Raw genomic sequence first — 20617 nt, 5'->3', positions numbered from 1 at the left:
CTGTTGAGCAGCAGAGCAGAAATCCAGGCCTTGATTCATTGATGTACTCACAATTGCAACAAATACCTATTTGATAAGGCCGTTTCCTCACTCACAGAGGCAGCATGGAAAACTTCCCCTAGGAGTCACTGATTTATATTCGGATTAATTATTTTACCTGTAATAAAGACGCAGCATCTGGGTTTCTTCTTCTAATTTTTTGCACTGTTGAAGAGCAGCCTCCTTTTCTTCTTGCAAGGCTATCAGTTGTGCCTGTGAAACAATGAACATGATCATTTCTTCAGAATACCCACACTGCTTAGAAAATGTAACAAACCTTTCCATGTTCATTTCAGCCATGCTTTATTGCAATGACATACACGAGGTTTCACACTTGTGTAACATTGCCTATGTAATTCTTATGAAATATCCTTTCTTGGTCTAGCATTGCAGTTGTTTCTAGGGTTTGTTTTTCTTTTTTTTTTTTTCCCCCAGCAGAATGATGTTTATGATGGCTTCCCTCACTTAACATGGCAAACTTTTTGAATGGCTAAGTTAGGTATCTTCAGTTCAGCCAAATGTTTGTCATCTAATGCATTTCATATTGATAGAATGTTTCTAGAGTGCAGAACTGTTGACCAACTTACAGAAAGAGAAGCAAGGCACTCAGCCACAAACTACTGATGTGTGACTCTTATCTGCACATGGGCCTGTTGTAAAGCATGGCTCCTGTGGTGGGAGCCACCGGCTGATGCCACTGGCAGCAGATGCTGGATAATCTGCATTCTGAGCGGCAGCAGGTGGTGAGCTATAGGGGCTGCTGAGACCAGCACCACTGGCTCAGTCTGAGATCTGGGTGCGTTCTCACTCAGGATCTGGCTATAGTGGAGTGCAGGAATCCCTGAGCAATCTCCCACCTGTGAACCCTTCCGGATGTTCCCCCTCCTGTTGTTTGTTCACACTGCTCTGTTAAGGGCTTGTGACTCAGGCATTATGGAGATTGCAGCATGTGGCTTGTAAGTCAGGAAGGTAGCCAGCCCCGAACTGGCCTTACGGTTAAAGAGGAGGAAGAAAGCAGTTATGTATATTTAATATGGCTCTACAGCTTAATCACCATTAATTTTACATGTCCAGTTGCCAGAGCGCTGCAGGACTCCCTTGAGGGCCAAGGTACCATATAAATTACCTTAAAATCAGCAGATGATTAATTGTTGTAACAACAAATAAGACTGGGCCTGCACAGCCATTCTTTGACACAGGGGCCTGGGCATTGGGCTGCTTTCCAATGTTTTTAATTCATGGTGCAAGTTGTTAATTGCACAAACCGTGGAGCCCCAGCTGAAGAGGCACATGTGTGAGAAATGCTGACTGCGGATTCTGCCAACCTTTCAGGACAGCGTAGTGGAAAAGTCTCTTGGTAAATTAAAGAGCTGTTACATGAACTACAAACACATGAGGGAAAATGCAGAGAGCTCCGTCCAACTCACTGTACAACCATGAACAACTCTGACTGTATGCCTCAAAAATCCTTCTCCTGCAACAGGACTCCCACTTGCTCCTGTTTCCTGTTTGTCTGTTAAGACTGCAAGTCTTCAAGGCAGGTGTTTTACTGTTTACTGTCAACTCCCAGTCATCTATGGGCAATTTATTCTGCTGGTTGATTAATCACGTCCTGGATACCTGGCTGACTCCTGGTGAATTTTATTAAACACTGCATTGCACAAATGTAGCTACACAACCAGTTCCTGCACTGTGCTTTTCAGTGCGTCATGTTGCACCCAGGGTTTTGCATTGCCTGGGTACAGAACCCGCTGCTGTTATTGCTCCTGTAAAGAGACATTCATAAAATGTTAACAGGAAATTCCCTGGAGGATAAAAAACAAACTTTCTTGCTCTATGGAGGGCTCCTTCAGCTTTAAAAGCAGAAAGTGTTAATGTTTAACCTCTGAGTGACATCGGTTTAGAGATTCTAACACTGAAAACAATGTACTGGAAGCTGGCAAGCCCTAACTCCTGTTAGCAAGAGGTTAAAATCCTCTGCAGGTGAGCCTCGTGCCCAGTGTTGCTTGCTGCCTTGCAAGCAGAACTCACAGAACACAAGGATGTTAGCCAAACCAAGCTATTTTCTGTAATTATTCTGCTCTGTAGGTGAAACAACATTCTTAAAAACTGGAAAACACACTTGAATCAAAGTAGGTGGTTTGTTCTAGAGGCCAATAATTAACATCCTTGCCAATTTTCAGTGTACTGTGAAGTGTGATTGAAATGGTAGACTGGAAGGAAATGTTTGCAGCTGACACACCTACTCATGGAGAGATTAACGGCTAGTCTCTTTGGAGAACTATCATAAAAATACACCTAATGTTTCATTTGCTTTTCAGGACAAAAGTCAGAAGGCAGTAGGAACTGAGGACTCTTATTTATGTCGGTTTTTCAGCAGAGAAAGCTGAACTGATTTTACTGGGTTTGTATCTGGGCTTGCATCAGCAAAAACAACATCAAAATCGGGTGCTTTGCATTTAAAAATAACCCAGCAAAAACAGCCACAAAAACTGATGTAAAGAAAAGAAGACATTTACTTATCTCCTCAGTAGCATGTAGTGGGGTTGATACTAGGGAGCTGCATGAAATCGACAAGAATTCAAGCACAAGAGTTGTTGTGCTCAGCATGGAGCCATGTGACAAAATGACTCCTCATGCACAGGCCCAAGGAATGGTAAACACAAATTAAAGACTCAAATATCCTCCCAAAAGAGAGATGTCTTCCTTCACTAGAAGAAGGAAACCAAACCAATGCCCATCACAAAGTTAAATTGCTAACTAAAATCATAGTGCCTGCACTACTATAAAACGTTTGGAAGACGCCTATAATGTATATTGAAATCCATCCATGGTGCACATGGCAAAGATCCTACATGAGCTCACCTCTAGCAATAACAATAGCTGCTTGGAAACTTTTAAGCAAAATATTATTTCATTGGAAAATGTCAAGCTGTGGAAATCAGAACTCTTCACAAAAATGGATCAGTCTTGCTTACACTTTTTTTGGAAGGTGAAGAAAGAGCAACAGGAAGAAAAAGAATGACACTCAGGTTCCTCTGCTAGAGGTTTTCCCTAAAAAAGATCAGTTTAGAGGTGAGGTTGGTCTCACCTGGAAGTTTTTAAGGCCAGGCTGGATGGGGCTCTGGGCAACCTGATCTAGTGAGAGGTGTCCCTACCCATGGCAGGGGGGGTTGGAACTGGATGATCTTTGAGCTCCCTTCCTACCCTGACAATTCTGTGATTCTGTGGTCTCCACTTTGGCAAAGGGATCTCCCTCAGTGAAGTTCCTGAAGTTCAAGATTAAACTTGAAAGGGTATCTCGATCACTGAGATATGGTCTCTTTCTCACAATTTTATTTTGCCCACAAGTCCCTATGCTTTCAAATTTGTTTTAATGTGGCCAGACCTTTCCTCCTTCTCTGTCCCCCACCTCACCTGCCTGCAAAAGAAAAATCTTGATTCTACACCTCTCCCATTTTGCATTTTGTCAACTATTTGTTGAAAATGTATTTTTCCAATTCAATCTAACATCTAATTGCTGCCTATCAAACAAAAATAGCCAGAACCTAGGAAAGCCTCATTATTGATCCTTCTGCTGTTCCATTTCTTTAAAGATCTTTAAATTAACAATGCTATGTGTTTTCTTGACCCAAGGGCTTGAAAAATACAAGACTTAAGTAAAGGAAAACAGGGGGTAAAACTAGTTTTTATCTTCTCCTTATTCCTCTGGGGCAAACATAAGAACCCCCAACACTAATCTAAATTGAAACAGATTGGAACACTCAGCATCCTATGCTCTCAGGTTCCCTGTGGGTGAGAGATGGCTTTTCAATGTCTTCTTACATCCAACAGAAGGAAAAAAAAAATCAATGAACTCGACTAATAGTGTAAGAGCTTTATCTTTTTAGTGATTGTTTTTCCTCATGAATTTATAGAGAGAATATCTCTTTCTACCTATATACATAGAGAGCATATTTTTCCTTCCTTGCATAGGCTGAACAAAACCCCTTTCCTGTTATCTGTCAGTAAGCAAGCTCTCCATTCTCCTGATCAGTTCAAATTCATCCCTCATCAGTACTCTTCTAGCAGTACATCCTTACTCCAGTGGAAACATCTTACCTGATGCGTTCTTGCATCCCTTTTGCTCACAGTGATGCTCTGGTATCTGTCCGCTTTCCTTCCCACTGTATTATCCAGCTAACAGTGGAAATTCTTATTCATTCTGAAATGATGACTCTGTACACTTTGTACCATTGAATTCCATCCCACTGCTTTTATTTTTCCAGTACTTGAGGCCATTCCAATCTTTCTGCAAGACAGCTTGAACTTACTTTGTATCAAGAATATCTCCATGTTATATTAATAACATCTCCCAGGGCTGCGTCATGGAGCAATTTTGCTGGTATGCCGCTGCTCTTCATGCCAAAGGTTACAGAATCACAGAATGTCAGGGGTTGGAAGGGACCTCGAAAGATCATCTTGTCCAACCCCCCTGCCAGAGCAGGATCACCTAGAGCAGATCTCACTGACAATATTAAAGAAAATTGGTTCAACACCAAGTGGTGAGAAACTGGAGAGAAACTCCACTAGTGAAATCCTTGGACCTTAACATTTCTCCTTTCAAAGCTGTTTGCTGTTGCCTTCCTGCTAACTAGTTCCTTAATGCTTTTGACTAATCCCTCATCTCCTTCATGGGTACCTGACATTTTGCAGACAGACGTGAGCTTGGTGCGCCCATCCCTCCAAACAAGAGGTGCTAGGCGAACCCAGTGAACAGCAAGCAGCATTGCCCACTTTAAGCTTGTGCTTGCTTGTAAAATAATAATATACAAGTTCCCCACTGTAATTAATAATTTTCCATATGGCACCACACATAAGCTTATGTGTCAGCTTCTATTTAACAAGTCTCCTTGTCTAAATAACCAGTTATCACACCAAAGAAGAATTCTTGCATGATCTTACTTGGGTGAAAGTCGCACTGCAATTCACTGTTGATGGATCCATGCTATAAAAACATTTTACTTCCAAATTCTCTCCAAAGCCTCACAATGAGGACTGGTCTATGATTATCCTTCTAAATACAGATGCTGCCTCTGCTAACTCCCTGTCCTATTACACTGTGCAGAGCCCTATGGGATTTATTAAAGAACTTACTATCATTCCTGCAATTTCAGGTACCAGCACTTTCAGAACAGGGGATGGAAACCATCCGTTATCCCAGCCTGAGCACAACAATATACTGAACTGCTGTGATGTAGTCTGTTTCCATACATTCACTTTTCTCAACCCCTGTCCTCACAGTTTACATCATCATTGCCCAAAGCCAAGAGAAAAATAAATAAATAAATAAATCAATCAATCACACACTTTCAGACATAATTTGGATTACCCTTGATCTCCATGCCGTTCTCAGAGTGGTGGCACATTTCTTCTTTCCTTGTTTTCATTTCAGTTGTTACACTATTTTTTGCTTTAATTTCCTTTCCAGGGGCCTATTTAGCTTAACCTCTGTCAATTTCAATTTGTTTCTGTATCTCCTGTGTTTTCTAAGACATGACTTTCTTGCTTTATAAATACTCTTCTTGTAGAAGACTTACTCTTTATTCTTATTGAGATTATGATTAACCAAATTAGAACTGAACACCTTTTCCACCCAAAGCACTTCTCTCCCAGCTTGACTGAGATACCTGTTTACATGCAAGCCTGACTGAGATATCTGTTAGCATGCAAGTTAACTCAGTAACAGTTGCTACCAACAGCTTTCTTTCTACTGATACAGGATATTCCTACAGGCTAGAAGAAGGCTGAATGAGAAGTCTGTAGAATCTCTAAAGCAATTGCTTTATAATGCAGAAACATAGCAATAGGATGTCTTTCTCCTCCTTTGGTCTTATGTTACCTGGAATTTGAAATAGAATCTAGCTACAAATGGACAACTGAGAATTGCCCCCATTTCTTGTGGGGCAGAAGTGTGTTTCAGCTGCTATTAGCAGGCTAGCTGGATAGTAAGAGGTCAGGTATCTTCTCAGGGCAGCAGGGGACTGTGAAGGGGAACAAAGGTTTCTTTCATTCTTAATTAAGATAAATAAGCAAGAAAAAACAAATTTGGAAAAATGTTTCAAAACCATTGTATAAATATTTTCATCTGACATAACTTTTAACACTTTTGTATTTTACACATCACGTCAGTAAGAGAAGAACATCCCACATGATAGAGCAGATCATGTTCTGACACATTATGACATCCAATTTCTAACCATTCTGTTATTTTTACATTAGCAGCTGCTACTTAGTGCAGATTACAACAGCTCATCTTATTTTCTATATCAAAGTGTCAACATATCAAACTGTTCCACCAACAACAGAAGCAGGTGATGCTTTGATCTAGGAAAGAATACAAGCACTTGTCTTATTAATTAGAGGATCAGAGGTTTTCAGGGTCAAGAAAAAGACTCCAGCTAGCAGGAGGGAACTGAAAATGCCTAGCACTCTAATAACACTCTAAGTGATCTCCTTGTTTTTTAAATCACAGTGCTAACGTGTCAAACTGTTTCATTACAACACAAACAGAGGACATGTTGACCTAGAAAATTAGATAAAATGTTTCAACTTGCACTCAAGTATCAGCTGCCCTTGATTTTAAAAAGGAAAAGTGAAAATTAGAACTGTACCGGGGTAGATGTTATACATCATGGACACATCACGAAATACATAACAGTTACAAATCCAAATTTCAAGTGTAAAATTAAAACTTTATTTGAATTTTTGAAGTCTGAAATGTAGTTTCAAACATTCAAATTGACAACAAATCCAAATTTAAAATGCAAAATTAAAGCTTCATGCTGAATATTTGAAGTTTGAAATGTAGTTTCAAATATTCCCCCAAAATAACAACCTTAAATCCAGATTTTAAATGTAAAATTAAAGCTTCCTGTTGAACTATTGAAACATTTGAAATGTAGTTTCAAATATCCCCCAAAATAACAACCTTAAATCCAGATTTAAAATGTAAAATTAAAGCTTCATGTTGAATATTTGATGTTTGAAACATAGTTGCAAATATCTCCAATACAACATAAGTCCAGATTAAATGCAAATTAAGCTCATGTTGATATTGATGTTGAAACATAGTTGCAAATATCTCCCAAATTAACAACCATAAGTCCAGATTTAAAATGCAAAATTAAAGCTTCATGTTGAATATTTGAAGTTTGAAATGTGGTTTCAAATATTCACCAAATTAACAAACATAAGTCCAGATTTAAAATATAAAATTAAAGCTTCCTGTTGAATATTTGAAGTTTAAAATGTAGTTTCAAATATTCACCAAATTTCTGGGAGAGAAACCAGAGCTATAAGTTTGGAATAGGAAATCATAAAATGTTGTTTATCGATACATTGTTTTCTCTATCTCAAGACCTCTTAACTGGGAGTAAATTAAGTGACTTTATTGTTGAACCTTGATGGAAATGCACTGCTGTAGAGGATCAGTAGAGCTCGAAAAACAACCTAGCTAAGGGTTGTTTGTGTGTGTGAATTTCAGGGTAACAGTGGCAGTGGTGGGAACTCTAACAGCCTTTAAGCTACAGCTTCCCCCAATACGCTGCCACAACCACACCCGGAGTTGACATTCCCTCTGGGCACAAAGGAATGGGATCTCAACAGCAAACATGACCTTTATGAGTTTGCATCAGGATCAAACAATTAACCATAATAAGATTTTACTCTACAATCTAATACTATTGTTGGTCAGAATAAATATCAGTTAATGAAACTTTTTTTTTTTTTTAATAAAACCCATTGTTTCACTGGAACAATAATGCCCTGTTGAGATGCATTGGTTTAGATGGAAATATTTCTGAGGACTGTCAGGCAGAATTTCTGACAGAAGAGACAACTCCTCCTCGCCATGTGATTAGGAGTTTTTAGTTTTGGATGCAGAAACCTAAGGATGAGCCCCAGTCTCTTGTGCTATCTGACTCTGGACATGGTAGCTCTCAGCAGTGAGAATCCTTCCCTGTTTCTGGTGACTTCCATTGCTCTGCATCCTCTCTCTGTGATTAGTACAATAATTTGTTTATTAAACTGCTAAGCATGTGAAAAGCAGATCCAGGCAGAAGATGCATTGTGGGAAAGGAGACTAACTCCACAGCCCACACATCAAAACATTTGAGCGTGCCCAGATTGGATCAGGGAGCTGAAATCAGGGTTTTCACATATATATTTTATCTAATGGGAACTAAAACCAGAGAACCTGCAATCTCTCTTTTATTCCTGAAAGGGAATGGCCATTTTCAGGATGTGTTGTGCTGCAAGTCCACCTAAGGCTGCCTTCCCCAACTCAGTCTTTATGCTATCCCTAATTTAATAATTTTAGGGAGCTTTTCAGAAGACTTATAAAAGATGTCACTATCTGAGCTCCAGCCTTTTTTCTTCATCACAACAAATTCCCCACTAAAAATACATACCATACATACCACTCATACCATATGAGTGTTGCTTGTATGGTCATTCATTTCTGAGAGGTCCTGCTGTGACTGGGATGACAGGACCTCTCAGGATGAAGATTACACAATGAAGATCAGCAGATCCAGAGAGGTGATTCTACCACTTTACTCTGCTCTGGTAAGACCTCACCTGGAGTACTGTGTACAGGTCTGCAGCCCTCAATGTAGAAAGGACATAGACCTGATGGAGAGGGTCCAGAGGAGGGCCACAAAAATGATCAGGGGGTTGGACCACCTCTGCCACAAGGACAGGCTGAGGGAGCTGGGGTTGTTCAGGCTGGAGAAGTGGAGGCTCCAGGGAGACCTAATAGCAGCCTTCCAGTACTTGAAGGGGGCCTACAGGAAGGATGGAGAGAGACTGGACTGGTGACAGGACAAGGGGCAATGGCTTCAAACTAGAGAAGGGCAGATTTAGATTGGTTATCAGGAAGAAGCTCTTCACTATGAAGGTGGTGGAACACTGGAAAGGTTGTCAAGGGAGGTGGTTGAGGCCCCTTCCCTGGAGATATTCAAGGTGAGACTCAAAGAAGCCCTGGGCAACCTGATGACTGTGGGGAGGTTGGATTGGATGACCTTTGGAGGACCCTTCCAGCCTGGACTATTCTATGATTTTATAATAAGAAGAGAATAAACCACCAAATAGTTTTTTACTACTCTGCCAAAGAAAATGAAAGTTTCTTCATCATCTGGACTATTATTTTGAAGTATCCTATACTTCTTCCAAGCTGGTATGTTTGGAATATGGTATATTTCAATATGCTATATTGGTATATATATCATATTTGGTTTACAATATTTCGATATAGTCTATTGAAATCGCAGGGAAAAAATTAGCTATTCAAAGGATAATCCAAGGCATCTTATGTGTGTATGAGAATAATACACGGAACCATTTTAATATAAAGAATGATTCACAGAGTGAGTAAGATTAATTTGGAATCCTGCCCCTGTGAGGTTGACCCAAAACTGTAATTGATTTTCCAGGGTCAAGATTTTAATTTATGATTTCCATTTGTTTGAGTACATAGCTAAAAAGCTCCAGAGATACCATCATACATACCTACTATGTGCACACGGGTAACTGCTGATGGATACTACAAAGCTTATTTCAGGTAAGATATAATCTCAGTGACAACAAAAAGACTTCTGAAAACTTTCAAGGATGCCAGCTCCCAAATAGACATTTATAGCTGAATTGGGTTTTTTACATAAATAATGTCATGCACAGAGCAGAGATGCTGAGCTTTTAGCAGGAGGGATTTTACGCAAGCTGGAGAGAAGCCAACGGAGAGCCATGAGGATGCTTAGGGGACTTGAGCATCTCCCCTACGAAGAAAGACTGAGAGCCCTGGGGCTGTTTAGTCTTGAGAAGAGAAGACTGAGAGGGGATCTGATCAATGTCTATAAATATCTGAGGGGTGGGTGTCAAGTGGAGGGGGCCAGGCTCTTTTTGGTGGTTCACAGTGATAAGACAAGGAACAATGGGTTCAAACTTGAACATAGAAGATTTCATCTCAACATGAGGAGAAACTTCTTTACAGTGAGGGTGACGGAGCACTGGAACAGGCTGCCCAGGGGGGTTGTGGAGTCTCCCTCTCTGGAGACTTTCAAAACCCACCTGGATGCATTCCTGTGCGGATTACCTTAAATGATCCTGGTCTAGCAGGGGGGTTGGACCTAATGATCTCTTGAGGTCCCTTTCAACCTCTGATATACTGTGATACTGTGAGATGCTTTAAAATAGCAGGTAGTTAGGTCTCCATATACAGAGAGGTAGATACTCATCTCACTACTAAATCACGATGCACACTGTGAAAGGAAAATTAAAGAATCAAGAAGACTTTAACAGAGAAGCAAAAAGCCATCCACAACAGTTATTGTTGCATAGTAGCTATGGCTTTAGAATTTATAGGAAAATAATAAAAGCAAGTCAATTCCTTTACTTGTCAGATTATAGACTGCTACCAGCTGTGGGCTTGTGGAAAACCTACATTTCTTCATGTTCTGTAATTCAAGATTGTCCTTGGTGACATCATACATTTTGTTTCTGATCTAAAAAAAAAAAAATCAGTTGGAAAAATGCGATTTCAAATAAATACTGTGAAGACACCAGCAACACAGAGATACTTGTCTTATTTGAAAGGAAAATAAAGCATGCTGGTTTGGGCATATTGTTTATCTGAGAAAGTCTTCTTATGTCACCTTTCATTGCTGCATAGGTAACTGGAGTAGAAAACAGACACATCCCTTCTAAGGTAGATCAGGTTATCAAATATAAGCCTAAAACAAAGAAGAAAAAAACCTCTCTGATATACTTTAATAACAGGCGTGTTTCCTTCAACTCTGAGAGACCTGACTTGCTTCACATGCACCATGAAGACTATTACATTTTATAACAAACATTACTGGCAGTCTCCTTAGGGGAAATCAAGAAGGAAATGATCATGTAGGCTGGAGCGAGCTGAAGAAGCCTTCCAGGTGGTGTCTGAGACCTACTGGCAGATTGCTCTGGGAAAGCTTTAAATGTCAGCACCCATGATAAACCCACTGTCCACACAAATTACTTTGGCCATTTATGATATCAAGTCAGTATCTGCCACAAACAGCAAGTTGTCAGTACAGGATCCAAAAGGTAGTGTTGTAATGTTGTCTCAGCAGCTTTGTGGTAACAAAGACCCTATTCAGTAAGAGCAGTGTTACCCTCAGCCCCAGAAGTGTCCTATCCAGTTTGTCGCGGAACTGAATTGGCAGAAGAACAGAAGAAAGTTCTTGTTACAGCCAGACATGATTTATCTTTGCTGCAGCCAGAAACTGTGTGTGCTTTCAGGACTCTCTTTCTGGTACATGTTCAGGCTCTGCTAACAGAGCCCAAATGGACCACAGCAGCTGCATCTCTATTGCTAAAAAGAACTGTCCAGAAACCATGCTCTGGCCTCCAGATCTACTGGCATGACCTGCCTTGGGTTACCATGTCAAAAGCTCTCTTCTGTTCAGTCCTAAAAAGAAGGGCTCCTAACATCAGCTTGTCAGAGGGGAATGGGCCCTGATACGTAGTATCATTCAAAGGCAGTGTCTGGAAGAGTGGGTTAAAACTGTGCCAGGGAGCTTTCTAATGAAAAGCATAGAGAATTGCATGTCACTGTGCGAGCCTATGCTCTGATCTTATTGCAATTACAACAGCAGGTATAGCTAAGTGGTCTTAACTAATAAGGACTTCATAAGCTTGACTGAGATTGATAAACCTGACTTCCATATGACTATGGCTGACAATTGGCTTCTCTCACTGTCAGTAGGCTGGTGAAGCACTCTTGATTGTTCACCAGGTATCACCCACAGCTCTGTATCAAGGATGCAGGAGTAATTCTTGGATAAATCTTTCTAACCTTACTTCACTACTCAACCTCTATTGCAGAGTCCCCCTGATACTGAAGTCCTCGGTTTGACCTTCGACCAGCCATTGACCATGCCCTTCCATTGCTCTTCAGACTTGGTTATCCTTTGGTTTCTATGTTATGAGACATTCACCTACTACAGTTTCTTACCCCTGCTTTCAGCAGTCACACTGAGACTTTTAATCCAACTGAGACACTCTGCACATTTCACAAATCTCTTCTGTGAGAAAATATGTACATTGAAATCATTCATGCTTCATAAAAGTCACAGAAAAAAAAGCATGCAAGGCAGTAACTTGAGCCAAAAAGGAGTTAATTTACGCTCCAAAGCTTATAGCTGATGCTAAGTGATAATACACTTCAAATTATAACCTTTCATGCAAAGAGACAGAATGACTGTTCCTTCTTGACAGACAGTACTTCTGCAGAAGGCAGCAGTGTCTAATCCCACTATCAGAATTACACTACAAATCTTTCATAAAAGCCATGAATCTGTAGAGGAATCCTACAATGAATTCTCCCAGTTACTTCACTGGGACTGCTTAGGTCCATAACTCTTCCAGGTTTTGGAAAGAAAGGCAGGGAAGAGCTTGAGTGAATATTGAGTACTTCACCTTGTGGTTGTCACCTTATGGAAAATTAATTATATACAAATTTATACTAGCAGGTATTAAATTTATCTGATATTTTCCTACACACAGAAACTCAGAATCAAAGTGCTGAGTTCAGGAACAACTGTTACACTTAAGAAAAGAAGAAATCATTATTGATTAAACGTATCTGTTAGCATGAAAACTAAGGATAATCCATCCAGACCTTAATTACCAAGACATTATCAAACCAACTCTGAATATGGCAAGACTGTTAGTACTTTGATATCTGAAGTTCTCATCAGATAACGTAGTAAGACAACTTGGGCTCTTCCTCCAGGTGGATTAGATTAATGTTGTGCCTAGCCCTTTCAAGTAAAAGACAAAGCTGTGTGCATATTCCTGAGGCTGGCTGCAGGCTTCACTACCTAAGCCATTTGTACAACTAGGGTGAGCATGAATTTCAGACACTACGAACAAGATACCATCACATCTCCTGTGATGAGGGATTCCTCAACAGGTAATTTTAAACAGTTTCACTCTCAATCCATGTAATCATAGGTGTGCAAAAGTGATCAGTCATACTACCCTAAGTGATCCTGCTTTGGCAGGGGACTTGGACCCAATGATCTCTTGAGGTCCCTTCCAATCTCTTAACGTACTGCAATGCTGTGAGTTTGAATAGCTGGTGCTGATTTTGAGCAGAACTCCCTGAATCTTGCTTTCTCCACAATCTTACTGCAATGTTTTCCACCCAAGTAGAACTCAGGCTATGGATTTAAAATGAAAGTGAGAAAAGCAAATAGAGGTGTTTGCGAGAACATACATTTACAACTTGATAGGAACCATTTGTCTGATGGAAAAAAAATACAGCAGAGGATTCAATAGATGGCACCTTGCTATTGAATAAGCAGGAGAAGGATGCCTCCATGTATTGCTGTGGACACTATGAGATCTGTTGATATAGGTAAATTACCTTCACTCAGGTAAGTATGTTCTGATACTAAAGATTTCAGGTCCTTTCTGACAAAAGGAAATTTGCTAAATTTTATATGAGATGATCATGTTTCCCCCAACTATGTATATATTAGGTTAGATTCTATTAGATCTTTGCCCTGGGCAAAAGCATTCCTTTAATTTCCTACCTAAGTTTTTGTGCATAGTTGCAGAACAGATCTATATTTCTGTTCCAACTCACACAGAACTCAACTACATTCCAACTGGAAAAAAAAGGCACCTACTCCATATCTGATATTTCTTGTAATCTTCAGAGGAAGGAAGAGGAAGTGAAGGGAATGAGAAGGGTGATGTTACCTATAGCAACTTACATTAAAATCGCAGTTTACAAAATGAAACAAAATAATCCACTGAAAAGATAAATTTTTTGTCAACTCTCAAATGCTCAAACAATTTCCCACAGTATACTCTCATGCGGAAGGTGTTTTCCCTTCTCTCTCATTTGCCCCAAAGGAACTATTTCAATCACCAAAGACTGTGGTGTACGAAAATCACGTCCTGATAAAGCCAGACTGGAAACGCTTCTCTACATTACCATCTTACAGTTAGAATCTTAGCCAATGCTTTTGTTTTCATTTCTCCAAAGCATATCCTATACTTTTTCACTGCAGCTATTATACATTTCTTCACCTGAACACCTGTTGAACTAAACTTGTCTTGCCAGAATAATCTTAATTATGCAATCTGTGCTCTGTTGATGGCAAGTGCCTGGGTAGAATTTCTCATATACCTTTCAACGTCCCCAGTAGACAATTAAGAACTGAGTGTACAGAAATATCTGCCAACTGAAAACTTAGTGAGACAAGTTTAATCAAGTGATCTTGACTAACTTTTAGCAAAGAATCATAATTTTTTCAACATCAGTTAACCACTTCAAAATATCAGTTATAATGCTATTTCTTAGACCTTTTTATTGACTCAAGTCCTTCACGCAACCCTGCAATACATGCCTGATTTACAGAATACTTCGAGCAATAGTTCCATCACTACTTGTCCACTTTTTTTTTCCTAGTTAATATAATGAATGTCACATTTATCTCTAGCTTTTAAGAAAAGTCAGGTTTACAGGGCAAATCCTGACCCATTGAAGCCATGAGAAGTTCACTGTAGACTTGAATGGGATTAACATTTCCCTGTATTTGTACACATTTATTCTCTCTGTTCAGTGATGAGTATTCTGATTATATGTGTGCTGTACATGGGGATAACACATAGGGTCAGTCTAGTTAAAAGAAATGTCTTTGACTTTATGTTTGCTGATTGATACTATAAATACAGATATTTAGGGAATCATTGTGCAGAACCCTTTTCAATTCTGTAGTGGTAAAATGGTGAGATATTTGTGCAGGGCAAGGTGCCACCTGGCATTCACTTCTAAACTGACGAAGGCAAGTTTCATTTGTGCAACAAATTTTGCAGAGGATCTGAATAGCAGTAATAAAATTCAAAATAAAGACACCTTTTTTAAGGAAGGGGTGCATAGCTATCAAACTCACACAGAAAAGAGGGGAACCCATTACTTTATTTTGGAGGCTGCTGGATTGGTAGCCCTGTGGCATAGGCATAAGCTGTGCATTGTAGCTGCTGTATGAAACTCCACAAAGTGCTTTTGATCCATTTTATCTTGCAACTTAGCAAAGAAATGTTGCAATAAGAAACACCAACAAAGATCTGAAAAACTTAAGCTCTGGATTACCATATTGTGTTCTCCTGCCATTCAATGTGCCAGACAAAGGCAGTGGTGTTCAAAGTGGAAAAAGAAAAAAGAAACTGGTCACAGAAAGTGCAGAGCACAGAGTAAATAATATTCCTCCACATCCCTACTCTTTCATAGATTTGTTGTTAAAAGAGTTGCAGCAATTAGGCTTTTGTTAATTACCAGCTGTTGAAACAGATGTGTTGACTGTCCTTATTAGCCAACAGCTGGGACAGGAGAACAATTGATGCTCTCTAAAACCAACAGCCAGCTGCTTTGCAGTAATTATCTCCTATTGATAATACAGGTGATAAAGGCAGCAAAAAGGTTATGAGCTTCAATAACCAAGGTACTGTTATTGAATATCACTGGAATTTATGGTTAATTTTAGAAAATTAGTAGAACAGTAAGTTGCTGCATCTGCCTCCTATCTGCACTGTGTTAAGGTCAAGCAATATGCAAACAGAAGGAAAAAAATGCAACTAGAAAAAAAAATCCTTCACAACTTTCCTCCCCCCAGCTTTCTTCCTATATTCAAGAATTAATTGCTGATCATTAAGGTATGCTTTCTCTTTCAGGTGACTATGATGAGATGTCATTCATCATTAACTCAGTCTCCCCATATGCATTTAATTTCATTCAATTTTACCTTCAATGACTTTTTGGAACATGCAGATGGTTATTCCTACCTTTTGGAAATTTTATTATGCAATATGTAATGAGATATGACAAACGAATGATTAAAGAGGAGGTTCGTGCCCCTGGAGAATTAGGCTTCGGTCTCAGGCATGCCATCGGTTCTTAAGGAAATTCACTTTACTTGGAATTTGGTTTCCCTAGCACTCAAATAGGAGAACTATGTTTACCTTGATTGATCACTCTGTGATTGATATCTTTAACATACTATTAAAATGCAAAGTAATGCTTGCATAATACATTATGGTAACAGGAAAAGAAAAAAGCATGCTTTTCTAGTATTGGTATACATCACAGGTTATAAAATTATTACTTCTTTCAGAAGTATGGGGCCAAACTTCCACAAATGGCAGACACAAGCATGACTGCTAATATCTGAACAGAATATATCAACACAGGTAGTCAGATGGTTTGTATTTACTTTTGCTCCTGCTTTGGGTTATATTTTCTCATCTTCATACCTTATTAAAGTGCATTAAAAGAAAAGCAAAGAAGAGATTTTAAATCATTTCTATTAGCTGCTCAGTTCATCTCAAGCCAACAAAAGACATGTCTACAAGAATTTACAACCATGTCTATTCACTAATTAGTCTGCACTTAAAGACACTGCCTTACTGAAAACAAGGATTAAGGCTGGTGAATACTCTCCCTTTCATCGACCTCCCTTGTGTCTCCGTTGGGTCATCATAAGCAGCTTGTCCTCTGAGCTTTAAGTAGGGAAGCTTGACAATTGGTTCTGGGCTCATCAGCAGGCACTGGGGCAATTAATCAGAGCTACCAAAATTTTAAGGGACGTATAAAGCCAAAAAAGATCAGATCCAGGGATGGGTAAAAATATATTACACTCCCATAGCAGCTATGTTTTAAGAAAGATATACTGTAGGATACATTTTTTTTTTTTTTACATGGAAATAAAGCAAAACAATATACCTCTCTGTTCCCACTTCAGATTCAAAAGAAAAAGAACATGTCATTATAGCAAGAAAATTGATACGGATCTGTGTGCACACATCCTCAAATCTCTTAACAGGAATCCACAGCATGCTACAAAAGAAACAGAGAACTTGAGCCTTATTGTCAGTTTTCTACTTGTGGAAGAATGCTAAAAAAAAGGTAGGGAAAGGAAAGGAGAAGAAATGATTTTAAGGAATGGTTTTTCGTTCTTTCCTTATTTCTCCAACTGCTTTTCTCTACCCCTGCAGTATTTCCAGGCTGTTACACTGGGTTTTCCCCTGGAAAACAAAACTTGGCTCTTTGCCTTTTGTTTGCCACCCATGAAAGAGTTAGGGGGGGAAGCTGAAGAGAGAAGGAAAGTGTTTGAGTTTTGGCCTCACTCTGCTTTGGTCTACCAACAGAAAGTTCACATTTAAATTTGTGCCAATGAGGAACTAATTTGAGCAATGGAGAGCACAGAGCTCCTCTGTCTTTGGAGGAGATCTGAAGAAAGGTTTGTATCCAATATGGACAAATATTAACTAAATTCAGGATAGAAGTCAGGAAATTCTTCAGAACTGGTGTTCTGCATGGGTTTCCATGGCAGAAACTACCACAAAGCAAGCAGGAACTTGAAGCCCTGAAGAAGAAAATGATGGTGAACATTGTTTCACCTTGGCTGAGATATACTCTAGGAAGCTTTCAACTGCATGCATGCAGCAAGGGTCTCCGCTGCCTAAATCCTGCAGGTGGGATGACCAGTTCAAACCTGTGAATTAGTCATGATGAAATGGTATGTCTGCAGAATTAATCACCAGCCCCTACTCTAAAAGCAGAAAAGCACCCAAGGGTGTGTACTGCCTTGGCCTCTGGCATGCTGTCAGAGAGTTAAAAGCACCTGGACTTTGGTCCTGTGTCTTGCAACAGTCACAGTTTGGTAACACGCAGCCTCACTGGACTCACCATCTAATTACAGCAATACTTCTCAGACAAGAAGCAGACTTAAGAAGATCTGAATTAACACATGAATCAGACACATTCTGTCTGCTGAGCCCCTTGTGAACCTCTCCTACACCAGGGCCACAGCAAATCTGTCCCAGTGAATTTAATCCAATATATTTCAACGTCTTGGTGTCTACCTTGCTAACAAAATCTAGTGTACATAACCTGGAACCAACGCACAGTGTGGTCCCTTTGATTTTCTTTTTTTTTGAATAAAACATCTAGAGGCAGCACAGGCCAGAATGTAAAGTTGAAGATTGCTGCCTGAAACAAAACTTTTCTGATATCTCATAAAATCTTTGCAAATGGGACAACCAAACACTCAAGAAAATTCACCTGGCAACAGCGGCATTGAAACAAAGTTACTGCAGCAACAAGTAACGTCACCGCGTTAATAATTGACATGGAAAGAATGAAAAGGTGAGCGAGGGATAAAGAGGACAAAGGAAAGATTTCAGTATAAACTTCTGCTGGTAAGTAATCAATCAAAATTAAGACTTGGTATGAATGTTATGCTGAAAACTGAAGTGAGTTTGATATCTTAGGCTGCTGAACAGTGCTTGCAAAACTTCATTTGCTGCAGCCTGATTTGCAAAATTTGACAAACAAATCCCCTGGTGATTTGAATCTACTTTCATTCAATTCCCCCAAGAAAGCAAAGCAAGCACAGGGACAGTGGCTCCTCATGTTTGCTGTATGCAGGAAAAGCAGTGTGCAATTCCTGGTTCTGCAGGTTAAGTCAGGAACTGGCAATGCAGTGGTAACGAATAAGTGTTTTTGATTTACATAACAACAGACCACTCCCCTCAGAGGGAGGAACTACATCCTAGAGACAGTGTTTAGAAGAAGCTGTTTCGGATGACTAGATTATCAACAGCCCCAGGTGAAATGGACTGCTATCTTAATACCCAATGCTATTACAGCTAGAGGTCAAAGCAGCAGGAAAAAAACTTTTGAGAATACAAGTTGAAGTTAAATATTAAGAAATCAAGATTTGTTTCCTCAAATCGCCTATTTTCTGTATTTCATATTATGACCCAAGTTTCAGTTTTTGTATGAAAACCTATAGATTGTCACTGCTTCACTCATACCAATATCACTTTACCCTTTCCCAAGAATCCTTGCAGCTCATAAACTTTAATGGTTTTCTACAAACTATATTCTCTACGTTTAATTCAAGTATCAGAGTTAATAAAATGAGTAACTCATACACTAACATCAAATACTCCAAGAGTGTACTCACAAAATTAAGGAATTTGCAAGTTCAGCCCCCAAAGATACTGTTTTCCAGTTGCAGCCAGTTGGTAGGCAGCCTTATGATTTGTATTGAAGTTCCACCATTTTTCAAAGATGGAAATCCATCCATACTGCAGCTCTTGATGGGGGGAAAAGTACTAATTCACACCAGCTCTTAGAGATGTATTAACAGCAGCTGAATAGAGATGCTCTCTGTAGGCCATGCTTTCTCAAAATACCAAATAAAATCTTCTAGCAGAGACTTAGTGATAACTCCTGAAATGTAAATAATTAAAGACAAACCACAACTGTGTCATAGGACTATTTACAGTTCCCTGGACTTACACAGGACTCAACACTAAAAGTTGTCACAGTAAGTTCAGTAGGGATGACAGGTTTCTTTCTTGTCTAGTCACTAACAAGTTGTCACTGCAGGCAAGAATTACTGAAGTCCTTATTTCCTACAAAAATCAATTATTTTTTCAGTTTTCAAGTCAAAGAAGCACTATTTAATATTCAGACTACTGTCTGCTGAGGCTGCACATTGCGATACAAATTTAAAATACAACATATTGTAAAACAGATTTCTTTTTTAATCTCCTGCACTGTGGTATTCTGAAAGATTTTGAGAACTGTACCTTCCATCTAGGTGGTATGTAACCTTCCACCAACAGTCTTACTTTTAACATCAGTCAGACTGCAGTTGAATTGCCAGTTTTTCTGAAAATAAGCCCTTTTATATGAAACAAAATTTCTCTTTCTGAGTGTAAACTGCTAACTCAGAGTCCACAATCAGCAATCCTAGAGTTTTTCAATTCTAGGAAACCATTCCTTTGACTCAGTGACTAGCTAACCCCTTTGCTCCTCTTAAAACCTTTGTTTTGCAAATAAAATATTTTTAAAGGATTTAAAAAAAAATATTCCTTATATTTTGGAGAACTATGGTCAGGAATAATTGCTTCTCAGTAGCTACAAATTCAGCATTTAGGTTGAAATATTTGTTGCCAGAAACACTGAAAGTAATTACTGGTATCTACAATAAACTTTGCAGTTCAGAAAAAAAAGCCACAGTAAATAAATATTGATTGTCAATTTTAAAGTAAAATTGATAATAATTTTAATTTTAAAGTAAAATTGATGATAATAATAGTATCCTGAAATTTCATTATTACTGCACTGAACCAAATTATTATAATAATTATATATATCATATTATATATATAAATAATTATAATTATATATATGTATAAGACCTTCTAAAAGTTTGTAAAATACCCCAATAATTTAACCTAACCATTCATAATATTTCCTACAGCATAACTGCAGCATTAACATTTTGCAGTTATTATTCCACAGGGAGAAAATAAGTAACACTGCTAAGAAACAAAAATTAAACCAAGAATATGGTCCAGAAAAATGTCCTATGCCAATGCACATTTTAGGAACTTAGTTTTATGAAGATCTTTTTTGTTAAGAGCTACATCATGGCTTTAGAGGTAATATTTTTACATATAAGAAAGGGAAGAA

At 38.9% G+C, this 20617-nt stretch overlaps 1 protein-coding gene across 1 annotated transcript in view; it reads right to left on the bottom strand.

The window, feature by feature from the left end:
- MIPOL1 (mirror-image polydactyly 1) overlaps window positions 1-20617 on the bottom strand; it is a 201385-nt gene that overhangs the window by 56978 nt on the left and 123790 nt on the right. The window contains exon 10 of the mRNA XM_054400707.1: window positions 158-252. Coding sequence (XP_054256682.1) covers window positions 158-252 — 95 coding nt within the window. The remainder of the gene's footprint in view (window positions 1-157; window positions 253-20617) is intronic.

The sequence above is a fragment of the Indicator indicator genome, chromosome 4, assembly GCF_027791375.1.
Source record: "Indicator indicator isolate 239-I01 chromosome 4, UM_Iind_1.1, whole genome shotgun sequence".
Classification (NCBI taxonomy): Eukaryota; Metazoa; Chordata; class Aves; order Piciformes; family Indicatoridae; genus Indicator; species Indicator indicator.
The sequence above is the reverse complement of the archived record's forward strand: the minus strand, read 5'-3'. Positions and strand labels throughout refer to the sequence as shown.